The sequence below is a fragment of the Chenopodium album genome, chromosome 13 (assembly GCF_948465745.1).
Source record: "Chenopodium album chromosome 13, dcCheAlbu1.1, whole genome shotgun sequence".
In the NCBI taxonomy this organism is placed as follows: domain Eukaryota; kingdom Viridiplantae; phylum Streptophyta; class Magnoliopsida; order Caryophyllales; family Amaranthaceae; genus Chenopodium; species Chenopodium album.
Genome location: NC_137846.1, coordinates 11,517,796 through 11,539,611, shown reverse-complemented (window position 1 = coordinate 11,539,611; position 21,816 = coordinate 11,517,796). Strand labels below are relative to the sequence as shown.

General features: G+C 34.9%; 2 protein-coding genes across 2 annotated transcripts in view; one reads left to right on the top strand and one right to left on the bottom strand.

Annotated features, from left to right (window-relative positions):
• LOC145576303 (uncharacterized) overlaps positions 1 to 7,033 on the bottom strand; it is a 46,744-nt gene extending 39,711 nt beyond the window's left edge. The window contains exon 1 of the mRNA XM_081634079.1: positions 6,350 to 7,033. Within this exon, the coding sequence (XP_081490205.1) occupies positions 6,350 to 6,896 (547 nt within the window). The 5' untranslated portion in view covers positions 6,897 to 7,033. The remainder of the gene's footprint in view (positions 1 to 6,349) is intronic.
• LOC145577018 (uncharacterized) lies at positions 1,738 to 4,704 on the top strand. The gene is made up of 3 exons (XM_081634716.1): positions 1,738 to 1,854; positions 2,411 to 2,674; positions 3,916 to 4,704. The coding sequence occupies exons 1-3, from the start codon at positions 1,738 to 1,740 to the stop codon at positions 4,411 to 4,413; spliced, it is 879 nt and encodes a 292-aa protein (XP_081490842.1). The 3' UTR covers positions 4,414 to 4,704.
• Positions 7,034 to 21,816: the final 14,783 nt, after the last annotated feature.

Below are 21,816 nucleotides of genomic sequence, written 5' to 3'. Positions count from 1 at the left end.
GTGAGAAATGAATTAAATATTGTAAAAACTTTCCAAAAAAGGAAATGGAGCAAGTATTTAAAAACGGTCGGAAAAGAAAAGTGGAGCAAGTATTTAAAAACGGAGGGAGTAAAAGTTGTTGAGAGAATTGGAGGAGAGAGAATATGAATTTATGTTGGGTTCACTAGTTAAAAAAAATAAATTAAATATTGTAAAAGCTTTCAAAATAAGGAAATTGAGCAAGCATTTTAAAACGGCCGGAAAAGAAAAGTGGAGCAAGTATTTAAAAACGGAGGGAGTATAAGTCTAACTTTGGTATCTATTTTTCATAAATGGGTATTTTTACTTGTGACCGGTCAAATAGATCATCAATTAACTTGTACATAATTAAATCTCAATTAAATAAAAATTAACTTAAGTAATAACAAAATTATTAATATTAACATTAAATTTAAATACAAAAATTAATAAATAATTGGAAAATTTGTCAACAATAATACAACTTTTCAGCAGTCTGCCAAAAACAAGTCAACCTTTTGATTATTTTTAAATAATACAACCTTTTAACGGTGTCCGTTTTAAACAATTATTTTTTTTTACCTGCAACCTGAATGACTAGTTAATTTTTTTTTTCTTTTTAATAAATTCGTTTAACATTATTATTCACTCTTAATAACAACTTTAATTATGATTAATTAAAAATTAAAAAATTTCATTTCAAAAAAAATAATTAAAATATTAAAAAAAAACCATCTCCTTCACTGCTTCACCAGCCACTGCATCACCACCAAAGCTACAACCTCCCTCCCCTGCCTTCCGGCGCCGGCTGCCCAGATTTCTTCTCCCCGGCGCTGGCGCTGACATTCCTCCCTCGCGCGTCACCTCATTCCCTCTTCCCCTTCGCTTTTCCATTTCTCCTTTCTTCTCCGGCTACCTAAACCTTCAAACCCCCTTCTTAGAAACCATCCCTCCCCCGCAAAACCACCTAAATCCAATCCCCCACCCTCAAAACTCCCTAATCGGACCTCCCCCGCAATTTCTAGGGGTTTGATTAGGGTTTTCCGAGGGTAGGGGATGGGATTTAGGTGGTTTTACGGGGGAAGGATGGTTTAATTTCGGGGAAGGGGGTTCAGTTCGGTGGCTCAGGCAAGCACCGGGGAAGAGGGAGGGAGCAGCGCACAGGAGAGGGGGGTTAGTGTCGGTGCCGGGGGAGGGGGATTTAGCCGTGGCCGGCGCTGGGGGTAGGGGGTTGCAACGCCGATAGTGGCTGGTGGAGGAGGAGATAGATGGGTGGAGATTTTTATAATAATAATAATAATAGTAATAATATTTTAAATTTAAAAAAATAACAAATTAAATTGTCAAACCAATAAGGTAATGACACGTGTCACATTTAACTTCTTAATTAGGTTATCAACAGGTCATAACTTGTTTAAGCGGACACCTTCAAAAGGTTATATTATTTAGAAATAATTAAAAGGTTGATTTGTTTTTGGCGGACCGTTAAAAGGTTGTATTATTTTTGACAATTTCTCCTAAATATTTTTTTCAAAAATTAAGGTGTTAGATTAGGTGGTCCTAGGTTTGCGGTGGGCGCTGACTAGGGTGGAGGTTTTAGGGGTCCGATCAACTTGGGTGGAGCTGGGTGGGGGTTTCGCCAACGAGGGCAAGGGTTGGGAGTGGGGGGAGGGGGGTTCGTGAACATGGGTGCGTTGGGTGGGGGGTTCGTGGGTTTAGATAGTATATTTGGGTTCAGGAATGGGTTGGGAGGAGTTGCCGACTGGGGTTGGGAGGCTGAGAGGGTTTCATGGGCAAGGGTGGGGGTTGGATGGTGTTTTGCCAGCAGGGATAGGGGTTGGAGCCTGGTGGTGGCTGGTTGGGTGGGAGTGGTCCGGCAATTAGGAGGTTAGCTTACTCTAAAGTTAATTGTGTTTGTTAGCTGTTCATTAGGATTTAATTTATAATTTAATTACCCATTAAAAAAAATTAATTAACACAAATCTCACCAACAATGTTTTGACACATGGAACATTAACATGTTATTAACCCATATAACATGTCATGTCTTTATCACTACAAGAAATAGGTCATTTTGCGACGGAAACCTTGCAACGGACTACAATTCCGTCGCAAAAAGGGTTAATTTGCGAGGGAATAAATTCCGTCGCAACTTTGCGACGGAAACAAACTTTTGCGACGGAATTTCCGTCGCAAAGTTTGCGACGGAATTTATTCCCTCGCAAAAGTTTGTTTGCGACGGAAATAATCGTCGCAAAACAATATTAAAAAAAAAATAAAAAAAAAACATTTTGCGACGGATTCTGCGACGGAAATTCCGTCGCAAAAAGTTTTTAAATTTTTTTAAAAAAAACTGAAGTTTCGCTGAAGGAGAGAGAAAAAGAAAACGAAGAACAGAAAGAGGAAAGCGTAGAGAGAGATAGAGGAAAGCGTAGAGAGAGAAAGAAAATCCGGCCACTTCACCGCCGCTGTCGCCACCGGAACGACCGGAATCCGGCCACTCACACCTACTAACGCCCACCCCTTCCGTTCACTCCCACTCACGCGCACTCACGCCCACCCACGCCACCCCCTCCGTTCAAGCCCACTCACGCCCCTCCGTTCGCCGGCGGTGTGCAGCCACCACACCACCCTCCTTCCGGCAGCCGGATTTCCGCCACAACACCCTCAAATCCCGGTGAGTATTCCACTATCCCCCTTTGTTTTTGTTTTCAATTTAATTTTAATGTAAACCCTAACTTTTTCTAATTATGTTTTTTAATTTAATTTGTAACTAAATTTTATTATTTAATTACTTGTGTTTAGTGTAGTGTAGTTTAATTTATATTGCAATGTTAGAATTAGTTTAATTTTTAAGATATATTGCAATGTTAGAATTAGTTTAATGTATGTTAGTTTAGTTTAAAATACATGTTAGATTAGTTTATAATGTATGTTATTTTAGTTTAAAATATATGTTAGTTAGTTTATAATGTATGTTAGTTTAGTTTAAAATATATGTTAGATTAGTTTAAAATATATGTTAGATTAGTTTAAAATATATGTTAATTTAAAAATACATGTTAGTGTATGTATGTTTATTTGAATGTGGGTAATTGTGTGTTAATTATATGTGTTTCATCACTAGGCATACATTCACTAGTGAGATAAGATGTCCAAGGATGGGTTAGGTTGGAGTGATAAGGACCCCTGGATATATGTCATCTAAAACCTCATGTAGGTTTGATTTTATGAAGAAAAGAACTTAGCTTGATACTTTGCTACTATTGTTTGTGACTGATATGATTATATGCGTGAGTTGTGTAGAAGTTGTGACAATGAAACGAACAGAGCGTAGCTGGATGTATGAGAGGTTGTGTGGGCGGAATTCTATTGATCCTAGATTCGTGAAAGGGGTTAAGGAATTCATTCAGTATTGCAAAGATCATCCTGAGAGTAGTGACCCCGAGGAGATTAGGACCTAGTTTTAGGACCTAGTGAACCTATATTGCCACTTATGAACTATTTCAAGCCTCGAACTCAAGTAACTATGTTATTTAGGTGTATTATGGTCAAAAATAAGCTCATTTGATAACAAATGTGAGAAATAGGCAAGTTAGAACCAAAAACGCCCCATTTTCACCCAATTTTCCTAGTTTTAGGACCTAGTGAACCTATATTGCCACTTATGAACTATTTCAAGCCTCGAACTCAAGTAACTATGTTATTTAGGTGTATTATGGTCAAAAATAAGCTCATTTGATAACAAATGTGAGAAATAGGCAAGTTAGAACCAAAAACGCCCCATTTTCACCCAATTTTCCTAGTTTTAGGACCTAGTGAACCTATATTGCCACTTATGAACTATATCAAGCCTCAAACTATTGGTTCTCATTCTTTATTTTTATTTCTGCATTGTATATCCTTTGTTTGTTACAGGAGGCGTACCAACACAGACAGGAGGAATCAAGAACCCAGGGTTCCCAACTGTCTGAAAATGAAATTTTCTTTGAGGCGGCTGGTGGTCGTAATAAGAAGGGTCGTGTTAGAGGTCTTGGTGTTGGTGCTGACTTGTACTACGGCACATCTAGGGGACGAGGATCGGGTTCTTCCAGCCAATACGTACCGTCGGTCATAACTCAAATGCAGGAAAACTTCCACAAGGAGTTGAATGAGAGGGTGGAAGCAATTGAGAGCCAGATCGATAGCCGTGTGGCGGAACAGCTCGATGCTCGAGTGGAGGCTCGAGTGGCAGAACGGATGGCTGAAATCGAGAGGAAGAACAAGGAGTTCTTAGAGGAGTTAGCCAGTAGATTTACAGGATTGACCACTCCTTTCACTTGTTCTACGATTCAGCCTCAGATTCGAGACCCCAGGAACGACCCGGGTGGTGGTGGTGGTGGTGGTGCAGGCCAAGGACAGCCAGCTTGTGTTTAGTTAGGTGTCATTTTTCGATTTTTGTATATGGATGACATTGTAGTTTAAAAAATTATATCATGTACCGTACTTGGTAGTTACGGCTACGTGTTGTATATATTTGAATTATGTTAGGGCGTGGACTTTTTGACTGAAATTATTTTAAATGCACGTATTTTATTAAACAAGATTGCATGAATACAGGTTCCAGGAAAACAAAACAAAATACAAAAAAATTAAACAGGATTGCAGGAATACAGGTTCCAGGAAAAAAAAACAAAATACAAAAAAAAAAAAAAATTAAAATTACAATAACTTTGCGACGGAATTTCCGTCGCAAAATTTGTGACGGAATTACATTCCGTCGCAAAATTTGTGACGGACTATTCCGTCGCAAAATGACTCCTCTTGCTACGGAATTTTCGTCGCAAATGTTGTTTTCAGCTACAACTACCTTTCCGTCGCAAAATCCGTCGCAATTCGTTTTGCGACGGATATTCCGTCACAAAAGGACTGTTTGCTACGAAAGTTCGAGCGACGCCATGCCTGTGACGGAAATCCGTCGCAAAGTCACTTTGCGACGGAATTTTGCCAGTTTGCGACGAATTATTTCCGTCGCAAAACGGCCCTTTTCTTGTAGTGTATATTGGAAGAGTGACCATAAAGTTTATTTGGCTTATTTTTGAATTAATTAAAGTTGAACTTAATATTGGAAGACCACCCAAAATTCAACTTATTGTTGTTAATCTTTTCCAGGAAAAATGAAAACCAATAATCCCACCTTTATTTCTTCTTCCCAAACAATCCCACCTTAGCTTTTGATTATCCCAAAACAATCCCACCTTTGACCCTTATCTTCTTATAACAATCCCTAACCTGTTTTGTCAGGATGGTAACATATTAGAGTAGGTAATTTGCCACATGTCGATTGTTTATTGGTCACATTAATTTAATTTTTTCAAAAAAAAAAAATAAAAATCATTCCCCCCCAGCCTTCTTCCCTTTCCCATGACTACCTTCTTCCATGGCTTCCCAAGTTCCCATCCACTTTCCTCTTCCATGAAAACACCCCATCAACAATTCAACACCCACCACCACCCCATCATCCCCTTCATCTTCCTCCATTTAATTTAATTTTTTTTTTAAAAAAAAGAAAACAAATCAGAGAATTGCCACAGACCCACCCCACGCAACATTCCAAAATCACCACCACAACCTGGACCACGCCTCCTTTTCCCCCCACCACAACCCCTCAACCCTCTCTCACTCTCTCCTCTGACCATCGTTGGTCCGTTATCAAATCCCTCCTTTGCCGATCTTTGCTTCCTCTGTCTCCTCATCTTTGGCGACATTCTAATTAAAGACAACGATGAAATCCACTATTCTATGCTAAAGTCATGGATAATCGCAAACTTGCTGCTTGTAATAAACATGGCCAAACTAGGGCTGAACAGGAGATTCTTCAAATGTTTGTTTCGAGGTGGGGGTTTCTGATCCGCGTAGGGGGTTTTCCATGTGAGTGGAAATTTGGTGGTGTGAATTTCGGGATGGGCTATTCAGGTGAGAAGGTTAGGGTAGGGGTGGTTCAGGCAGCGACAAGTGGTGGGGATAGGGTTGCAGTTCAACTGGCAAGGTGATATGGAATAATAATGAAAAATCTTACCTCTTTTGGAACCTTCGATATTTAGTAGTTTAATTGTTATTTTAGATTTTGCTTACAAGTTTTTACCTTTCATTTGAAAAGGTTTTTCTTGAAATTCGTACTACAGAAATTATTATTATTACTATTTTTCTTTTAATACTGATTTTTATAAATGACAAATATTTTTAATGAACATGGATACGTTGTAAAGTAAGTGGGACTTGTCTTCAAAAAAAAAAAAAATAAAAAAAAAAGAGTAAGTGTGAGTCAAAAATTTAGAAACACCAAAAACAAAAACGAGTAAAAGAAAATTACCAGCACAGTATCGGACATAAAGATGCAGAGGAGTCTCCCCAAAATTGTTGCTGATGAGCAAGAGTTGTGGGTGATCCTTAATGCATGCAAACAAGGCCTCAGCTGCAGCCATGTTCCGTCTTCTAAGCGCTGAATGAAACGGCGTATCTCCCTCGTTATTCACTTCCCACAAATACGCCATACTAGTATTAGTGAGGCTAGTATTAGTACTTGTGTTACCCAAAGCAGAACTACAGTTAACACCGTCCTTGTCTTTTGGTAAGCGAGACATAATGACATTGATGGTCTCCTTGGTTCCCAACTGAGCAGCCTCATGAAGCGGAGAGTTACCCTTGTTGTTCTTCTGTTGAACAAGGTCGGGGAACCTTGTAAGAGCCGCCTCGATGAATTTCGTGTGCCCGCGCTGAGCAGCAATGTGGACAATGTTGTTACCAAGATCAGGTGTCTTTAGGAGGTATTTGTGATCCTCTTGTTCAGCATCCTCGAGCACCCTGGTATTTCCTTCCACAGCTGCCCGAAACATCGAAGAATCCATGTATCCTTCCATTGATAATTTCTCTCTCTCACTCACTCTCTATGCTTTGTATTTGCTATGGATATGTAGTTTGTGTACATACCTCAGAAAATGAATGCTAATGATATATAGAAAGAATTTTATGATTTCTCTACTTCTACTCCACTGCTCAAAACTTTTTTTATTCTTTCTTCTTTAATTTGTTCTTCTCCTAACTTTTTTGCAACCTTTTGCTCTACTTCTTCTTCAAGCGATAATAAAAACAAAAAAGAAAGGGAAAAAAAAAAAAAAGCAAACTTAAAGCAAGGAAATTAAAGCCACACACTCTTCGCACTTTCAATCTTAGGGCCTGTTCACATTTACTGAACTAATTGGAGCTGAACTGAATAGAGATGAAATGAATATTGTATTAGAGAAGGAAATTAAGAGCTTAACTGAACTGAATTGATTGGAGCTGAACTAGACTAAACTGAACCGAAATTAAGCTGGAGTGAAGAGGCCCTTAGACGGAAAATTTAGAATGGGAATCTTCAATTTTTTTACTATAAATTATTCCACCATGTTACTAATCAATGGTGGAGTACCTTACAAAGCCTACTTTTCTCATATAAACAAATTTTAATCAATCAATTACCTTAATATGATCTATTTTAATTCTCTGCTTATAAATTATTTCTTATAACGATTCAAATTAGCTGACCCCAAATCATTTTAGGAACAAAAACTTTGATATGTTTGTTGTATTGTTTCATAATATTTGCAATGATTTGATATAAAGTGTGAGTACAAAATGTCTAATCGTTACAAATAATATGAAATTGACGAAGTAGTATTTAATTTGCTCTTTTCTCACTTCCTTGCAATCTTTTACTGTGCTGCTTCTTTAAGAGATGAAAAAGAAAAATTAAAATTAAAAAGCTAAATTAAATCCCAAAAAAGAGCAAAAAAAAAAGGCATGAAAGTAGCTAGCTACTATGTAGCATAAACACAAACCACTTATTCACTTAAATTACTATTCACATTTTCACTAAAATTTGACGCATCATTACAATGGTAATCTTCAATCTTAGTTTCAAAATAAAAAAATAAAAAAAAAATCTTCAATCTTGTTACCTGTAGACTGTAGAGTTGTACTATACAATAACTGAGTATTTTTATTTTAAGAAACTAGTTGGGTCTCTACGCACGCATCAACTAACTGTAATAATTAATACTCCCTCCATTTCATAATGTCAGTGCCATATGAAATCAATCACATAAAATAAGAAAAGAAATATATTTAGAATCTAACATTAAAGTAAAACATAATTCATAATTAGTTTACCTTATTTAACTTTTTAATTTTTTATTAGGAAAACACAAGTCATAATTGCATAATTTAAGATAAAGATTTCCTTACTTAGAGTCATGTCATCAATTCACAACTTATTAATTAAAAAAAAAATCAAGTTATAAATGAAATATATTCAATATGGGTATATCTTTTTAAAATGCCCAAAATAGTATATGGGACTAACATTATGAAATGGAGGGAGTATAAAAATTTCAACTTTAAAATTAAATATTTAAATTGTATTAATTAAAAAATGTAATGTAAAAATCTAGTATTCCATTAAAAAGTAAATTTTAATATTTTTCTAATTATTAAGGTTGTTATTAATAAGTATGTGCATGCACAACAAAAGTATCAAATGAGAATGCATAGTACGTGTTATTATGGATCATTTTTACCAAAACTAATAAATTTAATCATATTAATCAACAACCAAGCTATATCAAAAGAAGAAAAAAATTAACGTTTGACATAAATCCTACAAATAATTAAGTTAGATTGGATTAAAAAAAATTATTTTAAATTGAAAGTTTATGTGATGTATTTTGAATAATAACATTAATAATTAATTAATAAAAATCATTGCTTGGATGCAGAGACTTAAAATAATATGTGGTACAAAGAGTGAGCCTAAATATGATATGTATAAAATATTTATTACACATAATCTTCCTTAAAAATAAAAAGCCTACTTTAATTATATTTTGGGTCACCTATGTTCATACAAATACCTAAGCTGACTACAGTCTATAGCCATACATTTTAAAAAGCTTAAGAATATTTAGATTATACCCTCTAAAATGTTTATGTAATTATCTGCCCTCATTAATGATAAATGTTTTTATTTTAACTCTCAAGAATAGTGTGCTGATATTGATACCTCTAAAGGGTTGTTTGGTTGAACTTCTTGGAATGGGTTGGAATAGATTTAGAATCCTTAATATTCTACGAATTTATTTGTTTGATTGGGTTATTTAAGTATGGAATCTCATACTTGGGGGATCCTAACTCCACCTCATTCCCTTGAAATCTCATACCCACCTCCCCTCCAAGGAGTCATAATCCATACTACCAGTCAAGTATGAGAATCCATTTCAAAACCAAATAACTTTAGATTGGTATGGGATATAGAATCCATACCACTCAAGTATGAGAATCTATACCAATCCATTCCAGCTTAGTGAACCAAACGATCCCTAAAGATATTTGTTTATATATTGTCCCTCATTATTAATGATGCCAACACTTAAGTTAAGACATGGCAAACCAAAAATGTTTTTCGAATATGGCTAATTGTATATGGCGTGTGTTAGTTGCCCTACTATAATATAAAATCTATATCTATACTTAGTATTTAAAAACACAAACCACAAATTTTTCATATGACACATGACATCACAATTCACAAGTCACTCATCACCCTATATGGCACATTTCACCTCCCTTAATATTTATGTTTAAGTCTTTATGCATTCTACAAGTTGCAAATTCAAGTAAGAAAATGGAAGTGTTTCGTTTCCACCAAAATAAAATAATGTTCAATTAATTAGTACACATTACATAAACATATGAATTATAATAAAAATTGACTTTTCATCTCCTAGACTTTAAATATAATTTAAACTAATATTTCATTTCATATCCTACAATCTTCATGTATATATATATCTAATTAAATTTATTCATGTTCTTTCAAAGTTCTACCCTCACTCTTTTTTTCTTTTAAGTTTTAGAAAATAAACAATTACTTCATATAAAAGCATACCTACATATGAAAATAATTAACCCAAGTAACAACCCATGCATTGAACGGGTCAAAAAGCTAGTTATTTTAAAAGAAGTCACGACGAGCGACCTATATCTATCCTCTTCTATTCTTTATCATACACACTCATTTAACATTTTTGTGATAAATGCATTTGAGTATTAGAAAAATAGTCATGCGTAATCTTATATGATTCACCCTTTTTTTAATTTATTATTATTTTTACTAATATGTAATTAAATTGAAGGTATTAATGATATAAAACAAGCATTTATAACAACCTTGCAATAGGTTTATAAGGGGTGCAATATATTTTAAAATAGGACATTTTGTGAAAAACTACGTTATAAAACACTTTTTTTTGCGAGAAACTACCTAATAGAAAAAATGTTGTAAGAAAATACCTTATAAAAGGGTAAATGTTGTAAGAGACTACTATTGGTCGGAAAGTCACCGTTGACTTTCTTTTTCCGGCGTTGACCACATCACGTGTCAATCGAGTGACTTTTAATCACCCTTTCCCTCCTTTTTTCTTAATTGGCATGTGACATGGTCAACACCGAAAAATAAAAGTCAATGATGACTTTTCGACCAAGGTTAGTGTCTTACAACATTTACCCTTTTATAAGGTAGATTCTTACAACATTTTTTTATTAGGTAGTTTCTTGCAAAAAAAGTGTTTTATAAGGTAGTTTTTTACAAAATGTCCTGTAAAATAATAACTTCCACAAATTCTTGAATACGACTTACTTTCATTAGCTTATTGAAAGACATGTTAGAGTTATCCTAAAAGTTTTTAAAGTTACGCTTTTTATATAATATTAAAATTACTACTTGTATATCTAACATAAATTTTATCCTTTAAAATACTAAATAAATAATCTATTAGTTTGATCTTATTAGCCTTATAACATGCATCCACTTGAAAATACACATTAAAATATAATCAAAATCATTACAACTTAAAAGTTACCCTTAAATTAAATGAAAAATTAAAGTTACCCAAAAAAATTGTTAAATTCACTATAATATTGACTGTCATTCAATAAAATTAACAAAAGTCCGCCTTAATTATACAAGACATATATATTAGAAGGAGGCGGACTCAATTATATGGAGCATTACTCTATCAATCAACCATATAAAAATCCGTCAAAAAAAATAAATAAAAAAAAATTAACCATATAAAAAATACGATCCCATAATATATATAACATTCACAATTCTATCTACTTACAAATTCACAAGGGCTAACAATTAAATTTAGTTTTTCCTTAGGATTTTTTTAGAAAACCATCAACCATTAAACAAAAAACAGTACATTAAATTTTTTTGTCAACAAAAAAAAAAAAAAAAAAGAAAAGAAAAGAAAAAAGGCTGTATGTATCATGCTTCATGCATTATCTACATTAATTTTTTTTGAAGAGATTTTCTTTGATTAATTTGTTTAGCAACGAGTACTTGCTGGAATCGTTTCTATGAGGATATTATATATTAACTTTCAAATGTTATAATTTACACTTATTTATAATTAAAGATATTATTTGTCAAAATTTTGCCGAGGAGAAATAGAACACTTATAAAAATATGGAGGGAACGATATATATACACCATAATACTCCCTCCATTTTGTTTATAAGCTAGAGTTACTATTTTCGTCCATTTTTTTAAGCTAGAGTTCCATTTTTGGAATTCTTCTACAATTTAATAATATTGTCTTGTTTGGCAAAAGTAGCGGTAGCGGGTAGCTTTTAGCGGTCGAGTAGCGGACAGCTATTAAGGTAGCGAGTAGCAGTCAATTAGTAGTGGGTAGAGGTTAGCTGTCAAAAGTAACGGTTAATAGGATGTATACAAAAGTTATCCTTATTGAAATTGTCTCAATAAATAGATTATTATTTTTCAATTTTTATAATGTACACTTATTAATAATTAAAGATATTATTGATCAAAAAATTACATTGAAATACGTTTTAAGGAGAAGTTTAACACTTATTAACATATGGAAAGACGGAGAGAGATGTATATATCCAATACCAAAAAAAAAAAAAATTACTGTGCATTTAATTTATTTAGTGTACTTGAGCAGTTGAACTCTAGAAGATTTTGTAAAACAAAACAAAAAAAAAAAACAATAATTACTCTGCATTTATTTATGTAAAACAATTTCTTGTGCATGTACCCTTTTCAAGCAAACCATGTTTTCTCTTTTTAGAAGGTAATAGAAATCACGGAATACTTTTTTTTTGAAACACATCACGGAGTACTTTACCATGCATACAAACAAATTCACAAATTCTTATTTGTGGCTGGGCACATCGTATGTCTGGGGTTACTGACCGATCGAGTAACTCTTGACCGGTTGAATAGCCCCTAATCAAGTAACACATTATCGAGTAACCCCTGAATAAGTAACTCCTTATCGAGTAACCCTTGACCAACGAAGTTCCCCTAAATAATGACCCCTACAACACGGAGTAACCAACCAAACAGAAAATGCGCTGTTAATCACAAATTTTATTCAACTACTCCTATTTAAAAATAATAAAATAAAATCATCTCTTGGGTTTGTACATTTGTTGAACCACAACTTTGACCATTAATGTTTTTAATTAAATATTTGTAAAATTAAATTGTAAAAATACATATTGTGACTAATCCAACAATATATTATGGAGTCTATACACATTATATATGTATATGTATATGTATGTATGTGACATATATGTGTGTGTGTGTCTATATATATATATGTGTGTGTGTACACACATATATATAAATAATGAATGTAAAATTTCAAATGATACATTTAAAAAAAAAAAAAAATAGAGGGAGTTATTACCTTAATATGCTCTATTACATTTACAGAAACTTCTATGACGTATGATTCATGTTATCCGACCCCAAATCATTATGGCTGGGACTACAACTTTGTTGTTTTCATAAAGGGTCTTAGTGAAGAGATTTTTTTTTCCTAAAAGTCAAATACTTAAATCATATATATTAGTTTTTTTTCTTTTATAAATCTCAATTAGGTAATATATATTTTTTATACTTTTCTAAATAATTGATGCGGTCAAACATAACACATATGTCACTTGTATATAATTCAATATTTATTTAAAAAAACAAGTTAAAAAGTTAATCTTATAAAATTTCATATTATAATCTATTTAAAAACATACAGTACTAATTATTTATATTCAAAGCTGATATATGAATAGACAGAAGGAGTAAACACTTATATTGATATACTCTTCTAGGCTTTGTTGAATCATAGACTTTTCAAACACACATGAGTGTCCCAAACCACTATAAATATTAATGGTGGATCTACAATAAGGCCTACCTCCACCAAAATCATTTTTTATTTTTTTTTTAAAAAAAAATTCATGTAAGTGCAATTTTTTAGCTTTATTACAATTTTCAATGCAATATAAGATATTACACTAGCTTTGTTTTACTGGTAATGTGGTAATGTACTTACTTTACCTTTAGCTTAATACGTATGTTTTTACTAGATGACCCTCCAATCTAAAATTTCTACCTCTGCCACTGATATTCATCAACATATGTTTCTCCCATATTTATTTGGCATAAATTTTACCTAGCCCAAGTTCAATTATTTATATATGGCTAATAAGGAGTTATTCATATAGACATAACACGCAGTATGAAAGTACAATGGAACCTACTTATTCGATATTGTGAAATAAACTCTTTCTCTTAATATATGATGGGTTCAAATGCTTACTCCCTTTGAAGTTTTATTTTATTTTAAACTTTTTTTGGGGTCAAACTTACTTCTTGCACCATTTTTAACGTAAAATTGTAATTATACTTTATTTTGAAGCATTTATGTAGTGTTTTAGTATTAGACTAGCTTCGTTCTCGGTAATTTTCAATAACTATTTTTTAAAGGATTTTGCTAACGAATGCTCTCGGGGCGTTAGATAAGCATTTAAAATACTTCTAAAGTAGTTAATTTGGGAATGTATGCCAAAATCACACATCGATCGATGTAATTAATGTTCATTTTAATTTAGTATTTCTATTTTTAGTTAGCTTATCCAACTCTTCCGGCGCGTTCGTTAACTTTTGCCTTTATTAAATTAAGGAAATTTTGAATTTTGGTACCTCAAAAATGGACTTAATTGAATTTTCGCACCCGTTTAAAACTTTTTTTTTTTTAATTTTGGTACCCATCAAAGTGTAAAATTAGAGGTTTTGGTACCTCCGTTCATGTTCTATAAACTATTCCGTTAGTGGGGTCTATTATTTAATAATTTAATTTATTAGATAATGGGCCCCACTAACGTAAAAAAGAAAAAACTTTTAAAAAATAAAACACCTTAAAAAAAATTGACTAGCCATTGCCATCCCTTCCACCTCCCCGTCAGCCATCCATCCCCCACCCCGTCCCGGCTGCCGGTGCCCAAACATTCCCCCGGCGCCAGCGAGCCCACCTCCTCCCTTTCCCTCCTCCGATCTCAACCGCTAAACCACCGCACACCGCCGCACAACTGCCCTCCAAAACAACCACCATTCGCCGAAAACAACCCCTTCCCTGCTCGACGGCCTCGTCCCTCCCCTTGAAACAACCACCCTCCCCATTTTGCAGCCCCCTAAAACCCTAAAACCCACATGAAATAACCCGAAAAAAAAACTTGTTTAGGGTTTTATACAACCCAGAAAATAGGTAGTTTTCTAGGTTGTTTTATGTGGTTTTGCGCGGGATGTTTCAAGTGGTTTTGCCGGTGCGTGTTGAAGGGGGTAATTTTGGTGGTGGTGGTATGATGGAGCGGTGAATTGGAGGTGAATCAGGGAGTTTCAAGTGGTAGTGGTGGTGGCTGGAGTATATTCGGCGGCTTTGGTGACTGAGGGCTACGTACTTGGCCGCGGCGGCAAGCTGCTGTGGCTGGGCTTCGGCCTGGCCGCGGCGGCAGGCTGATGTGGTTGGTTGCGTTAGACACCCAAATGTGTCTCCCCAAAACCAAACCCAGTGATGAATACTTTTCACGTCATTTGATTATCGAACGAAGTGAAAGTGTGAAAAGTCTAGTGATGTGCTTGTTTTTATTAAAATATCTCTCTTGCTGTTTTTGAAAATTTTTCTTTTTACACTCTGTTTATGAAAATAGCCGGTCCAATTTAGTTTGGTCCATGATAAGGCTCTAATAATAGTGTAGTTGGATTGGGATCGAAAAGAGCTTTCCAACGATATATTATAAGCCCAATTTCGATGAATAATGAGGAAGTTATGGCTAAAATACTAAACTAAGCCCAAACCGGATTTTACCTACGATCCAATGATCATGTGGAGGGTCCAAAGGTTTAATCCCATTTCTAACCTAATTAGGATTTATTAGAAGCTTCTATAAGTTTCTAAAAGATCTTAATTATCCTTTTTTAAAAAGATAAAATCAAAGAATTCGAAATTGAATAAAGCTTCTCTTTTTTAGAGTCCTTGTTCAGTGCGAAATGGAAGATGGTCAGATATTAATTTCGTGACTCATAAGTTTTATCCAAATATTATATAGTTGGATAGATCTTGAAATTATCTTTCCAATGATATATTATAATATTAATTTCGAGTTATAACGAAAAAGATATTAAAGAAATACAAAACTCTATTTAAAACTGACACTCTTTCACTATTTCGGACATATCATTTAATCTATAAAAGATTTTAATCTGATTCTAATTGGGTTGGAAAGTAGACTTCAAGAGCTTTCCAACGACATATTATATGACTTATTTGGACTTTTGGATCAAAAGATATGATAAAAACAAAATTCGCAAAAAACTGTCCCAGCGCCAAACGACAGAGTCTATCGCCTGGCGCTACTACCTGTCGCCTGGCGCTAATACCTATCGTCTAGCGCTAACTCCTGTCATTCACGACAGGAGGTCTTTTATTCCGAATGGGACTCGAACTCTTTTCTATTGTTTTCGAACTATTTTTCCTATAAATAAGGTCATATCTCTCCTTTTTTCAATCACCAACAACCCAGAATTCTCTAATTCTCTCTATTCTCTCTCTTAAGTAATAGCTTATTCTTTCTCTCTCTAGCTTTCTAAACTAGCTTTTTCACAAACACCATACCGCATACATTAGTTTTAGACACACCTAGCCAAGTTCGAAGTTGCCTTAGCCCTAGACGTGAAAGGTTGATAATTTCTGAGGGTTTGGTCCCAAATCTCTATTTCAATTATTTAATTTAATTGTTTATTATTTTCCTTGAAGTTACTAACGTGTGTATTTTTTTATTAGAAAGAGATACGAGGCATCCACGTAAGTAATTTAACTGTTATTATTTTGTTATAGAAATCATGCTTTGATTATTTTGATTCCTAGTATCATGTTAGGATGTCTTTATGATTCCTAGTATAATGTTTAGGGTAATAACTAAGATTTCTAATATCATGCATGTTTCTATGATGCTTCCTATTCTTTCTTATATCATGTTAGTATCATGTTAGGGATAAAGCTTTGATCCTTAATGTTTAGTGACATGCTAGGATTTGTTATTAATCTTGTTAGCATCATGCCTAGGATCTTGCTAATATTATGCTTTAATGAGATTGAGAATATTATTATGAAGATGATGATTGTTATTATTGTTGCTTGATATATATTATTGTTATTGCTTGATCACGCCTTTTATGCATGTTTAAATGGAATTTGTACTTGTAATCATGCTTAATAAGATAATTAATAATCTTGTTTTGGTTAATATGATTATAATACAAGTGATCGCTAATAATAGGTTTGTTTATGTATTAATATTCAACCAACATAGATTAAACAAGTTTAGGGTTAATATATTGATTGTATGTTAGTCAGAAAGCGCACATGAATACGAGAAGAATAAAGTAGAGGCCTATTTAGGGTAGGTTCAATCTCTTTTAGATTGGATTTGTACTTTCATCCCCGAATATCCAGTCATGGTTCCAGACCAGTATGGAGTTAGCGATCTCATGGATCGTGAAGGGTGTAACCTTCACCCTGTGAACGGTTTACAAGTTCCTAAAACTTGTTGGAGACTCTTTTGCTCTAGCTTCCTTCCCTTTAGACGCCACCGTGCTTAAGTGTATGATTACAGTGGGGCTCGAGTGTGGGATTCTTGAAATATTCCCTACTGTTGCGCACCTTATAATTGGTGTTTTGGAGGCTGGAAGGTGGTTATCGAGGTTGCCGGCAGCCGTACAGGGAGGGGGGAGGGGTCTAAGGGTGGCTAGGAGGTGGCAAGACTATGGCTAGGGGGGCTAAGGGTGGCTGGGAGGTGGCAAGACTATGGCTAGGCCTTACTAACGGAAAACCTAACAAAACATGGATGGAGGTAACAAAGACAGGTACCAAAATGAAAATAAATTTTAAACGGGTGCGAAAATTCAATTAAGCCCATTTTTGAGGTTCCAAAATTCAAAATTTCCTTAAATTAACATTACACTAAAAATTTCAACTTTCATATGTTATACTCATATTAATTGAATGCTGAAAAACAAAAAAAATGGTACTCCTTCCGTGTAGGGAATAATTCAAGAATCCCACACTTGAGCTCCACTGTGATCATATACTTAAGCATGGTGGCGTCCAATGGGTAGGAAGCTAAAGCAAAAGAGTTGCCAACAAGTCATAGGAACTTGTAAATCGTTCACAGGGTGAATGTTACACCCTTTCACGATCCATGAGATCGCTAACTCCATAGTGGTCTGGAACCATGACTGGATATTCGGAGATGAAGGTACAAATCCAACCTAAAAGAGATTGAACCTGCCCTAAAAATAGGCCTCTACTTTATTCTTCTCATATTCATGTACGCTTTCTGACTAACATACAATCAATATATTAACCCTAAACCTGTTTGATCTATGTTGGTTAAATATTAATGCACAAACAAATCTACTATTGGCAATCACTTGAATTAAAATCATATTAGCCTAAATAAAATTATTAATTATCTTATTAAACTTGATTACAAGTACAAATTGCCTTTAATCTGCTAGAAAGGGTGTGATCAAGCAATAACAATAATAATATAATATATCAAGCAACAATAATTATAATTGATACAACAAATCATCATCATCATAATCTCAATCTCAAAGCATAATAATAATAGCAAGATTCTAGGCATGATACCAACATGATTAATAACAAATCCTAACATGTCACTAAACAATAAAGATCAAATCTTTAACCCTAACATGATATTAACATGATAGAAGAAAATAAGAAGCAACCTAAATATGATACTAGAAAGCAATAAACAACATCCTAACACGATAATAGGAATTAATAAAACCTAAGCATGCTTTCTAAGGGAATAAAGCAATAAAACAACTTACTTTGTTGCCTCGTATCTCTTTCTATCAAAACAATACACACGTTAGTAACTTCAATAAAAATATTAAATTAAACAATTAATTGAAATAGGGATTTGGGACCAAACCCTCAGAAATTATCAACCTTTCACGTCTAGGGCGAAGACAACTTTGAACTTGGCTAGGTGTGTCTAGAACTCTTGAATGCTGTATTTTTATTTGAAAAGGGAAAGGCTAGAAACAGGGAGAAAGAATAAGTTATTGCTTAAGAGAGAGAAGAGAATAGAATTAGATGATTGTTGATGATTGAAAACGGGGAAATACGACCCTATTTATAAGAAAAATAGTTCGGAAACGATCAGAAAAAGACCGAATCCGATATGGAATAAAACTACTTTTGTAGCGGTGCGACAGGATCCAGCGCGGCGCGACAGCTTGGTCGTTTGCGACGGTTCACGCGTTTTCTAAAATCCGTACAGTCCTTAATCTAATGAAATTAGACTAATTAACGTCCGTACTTATCTTTTTAAAATCAGATTTAATTCTTTTTAAAACACTTGTTTTATTCCGAATAAAATTCTTTATTTTCTAAAAACATAACTATTAATCCTAATTCCATTAGAATTTAAGAGAACCTTCTAGAATCTTCTATAAGATTATAGTCAATCCTAATAACTTTAGGAATAATAATTAATGGGCCCTCCACTTGATCATTGGGCCGTATATAAAACTTGTTTCGGGCCCAACTTAGTATTTTGGCCATAATTTCCTCATTATTCATCGGAATTGGGCTTATAATATATCGTTGGAAAGTTCTTTTTGAACCCAAGCCAACTACACTATTATTGGACCCTTATCATGGACCAAACTAAATTAGACTGGACATTTTTATAAATCAAGTACATTTTCGAAAATAGAAAGAAAGTATTTTTATTAAAACAACCGCAGGACAAGACTTTTCACACTTTCACTTCGCTCGATAATCAATGACGTGAAAGGTATTCATCACTGGGTTTGTTTTTTAGGGAGACACAATTAGGTGTCTACAAAAGCCCCCACTTTGACTGAGTTTGGAGAAACGCATGTTTCGAAAACAAAAGTCAAAGTAGCGATAGGGACGGAGAATGATTCAGAACATTCTGCGATCCTAAATCATTCTTGTAACGCCGATACCTACAAACTAGCATTAGTTAAACAGATAAAAGAGTTAAAAATGCGTATCTTGCACCGTCGAGTACACGTCTCTGGGGTAACCGATTTTGTTGATGCATTTTGTTGTGACGACCTTCCTCAAGCTAAGGGATATCGCCGAAGACCGCTCCGCTTGTCATCGTCTTCATTTTCCGTTGTGATAATCTTCCACATCTTAGGGAACACCATCGAAGATTACTCCGCTTGTCGCAACCTTCTGCCGTTTTGTGACCATCATATCTTCCACATCCTAGGGAATACGATCGAAGATAACTCCGCTTGTAATCATCTCTCATTTTTTGACAATCTTCCATATCCTAGGGAACATCATCGAAGATAACTCTGCTTGTAGCAATCATCAGTTGTTTGTGAAAACTCTCCACATCCTAGGGAACGTCGTCGAAGACCATTCTACTTGTAACGATCCTCAGTTTTGTTGTGACAATCTTCCACATCCTAGGGAACATCGTCTATCATTGCTGCTTCATCACAAGCTATTTTCTTGAATCATGGTGACAACCTTCACAATCATAGAGAAATGTCATCGAAGACGGCCTCATCACGAACCGTTCTTCTCAAATCTAGGTGACAACTTCCACAATCATAGCGAACGTTGTCGAAGATCGCCCATCTTGCGCCATCTTTTCAAATCTAGATGACAACTTCAACAATCTTAGCGAAAGCCGTCGAAGATCGCCCATCTTGCGCCATCTTCTCAAATCTAGGTGACAACCCCCACAATCTTAGTGAAAGCCGTCGAAGATCGCCCATCTTGTGCCATCTTCTCAAATCAAATGACAACCTCCATAATCTTAGCGAAAGCCATCGAAGATCGCCCATCTTGTTTCATCTTTTCAAATCAAACGATAACCTCCTCAATCCTAGAGAAAGCTATCGAAGACCGCTCATCTCGTGCCATCTTCTTAAATCAAATGACAACCAACTCAATCATAGAGAAAGCTATCGAAGACCGCTTCATCTTGAAACGTCTTTCTCAAATCCAAGCGAGAGACCCTTTAACCTTAGAGCCTCCACTGTCAAAGACTTCTTCATCTTGAGTATTCAAATTTTTCTTGTCCCTATTCTTAGGAGTAATTGACCTTTCTAGCTTTGGGAAGAACCTTATCTTAAGATTCTTCGATCTTCAAGTCCATTTCTGTAGAAATCTTCCATCCTAGGAATTCTTTGTGACTATGATCATTCACTACTCAAAATGTTCTTAATAAATTTTCAAATTTGCTTCTTTTGATCGTCATCAGGCCGATCATCAATCAAGTCTGTAATCGGGCCGATTATCGATCAACGGATCAAATGTTCATCAAGAGACTCAAATGGGTTAGTCGCGGACTAACCAATCAAAATTGTGAGACCATCGAAGGCTGACGCGGGAAAATTAGAGCCATCGTGCAGCGACAGGTCTATCGCGCAACGATAGGTCCATCATGCTGCGTCAAGGTGTATCGCGCTACGTCACGGAACATCATGCTGCGACAAGGTAGATCGTGCTGCGTCGGGGTGCATCGTCGTGCTTGAATCCAAGTTGGAGTTTATTCTGCTCATTCAGCTTTGGACTTAGTGTACCTGCATCTATATTCTTGGACTATAGGATTTTGCTCATGTTTTTCTTAGGGTTGACCTACCTAAGGCTTGGTGTTATTTAAACCATTGTGTGACTGAATGTGTTAACACGTGTATGCATTGTATTGTGATGTGCTTGACTCGAAAAGCAGAAAATAAAAAAATTTCCGTCATTTTTATGGAGGGTACCGACTTTCTTCCGAAAAAGAAAGACGCGAAAAGGTTGAAATGAAGTGAAGTGTTTGAGTGTTTCATGGTGCATGTTGAATGAGCTTAATCGAATGTATGCGTTTGATGTTGTATCTCATGGTGCAAGGATTGTAGCATCCTACACTATCTCAGTTGTTGACTCGATGATGAAAGTATTTAGGTAACTTAGGCACGGAGGCTAAGCACTTCATACTTTGTGATGCAATGATGATTACAAGTGATGAGTGATTTTGAGATGACAAGGCATGCATGCTTCAACGTTGTGTTAAGATTTCATGACAAAGGGCTCCTAAAGGTAGGATTATTTGGTCATGTATCTGTGATATGTGTGAAAGTGACACTAAAGTTAGGCCGCAAGGCTAACGGTGTGGAAATATATTTTTTGAAGAGCCAAATAATGGTGACTCTTAGGCTGGGTAGGCTAATGATGTAGGGATCAAGCCCCCAAGTCTAGCTCTACATGGATAGGGATGAGCATTGGAGATCCCTTGAAATGATCATGTGTAAATATGAATATGAATGCATTTTTTATTACGGCCACACCTCAATGT

Coding starts and splice junctions, on each gene's coding strand:
- LOC145577018 (XM_081634716.1), top strand. CDS start 1,738: ATGGGTTGGGAGGAGTTGCCGACTGGGGTTGGGAGGCTGAGAGGGTTT. Junction 1,855..2,410: donor TTGGAGCCTGGTGGTGGCTG/GTTGGGTGGGAG, acceptor AGGAAAGCGTAG/AGAGAGATAGAGGAAAGCGT. Junction 2,675..3,915: donor CACAACACCCTCAAATCCCG/GTGAGTATTCCA, acceptor TGTTTGTTACAG/GAGGCGTACCAACACAGACA.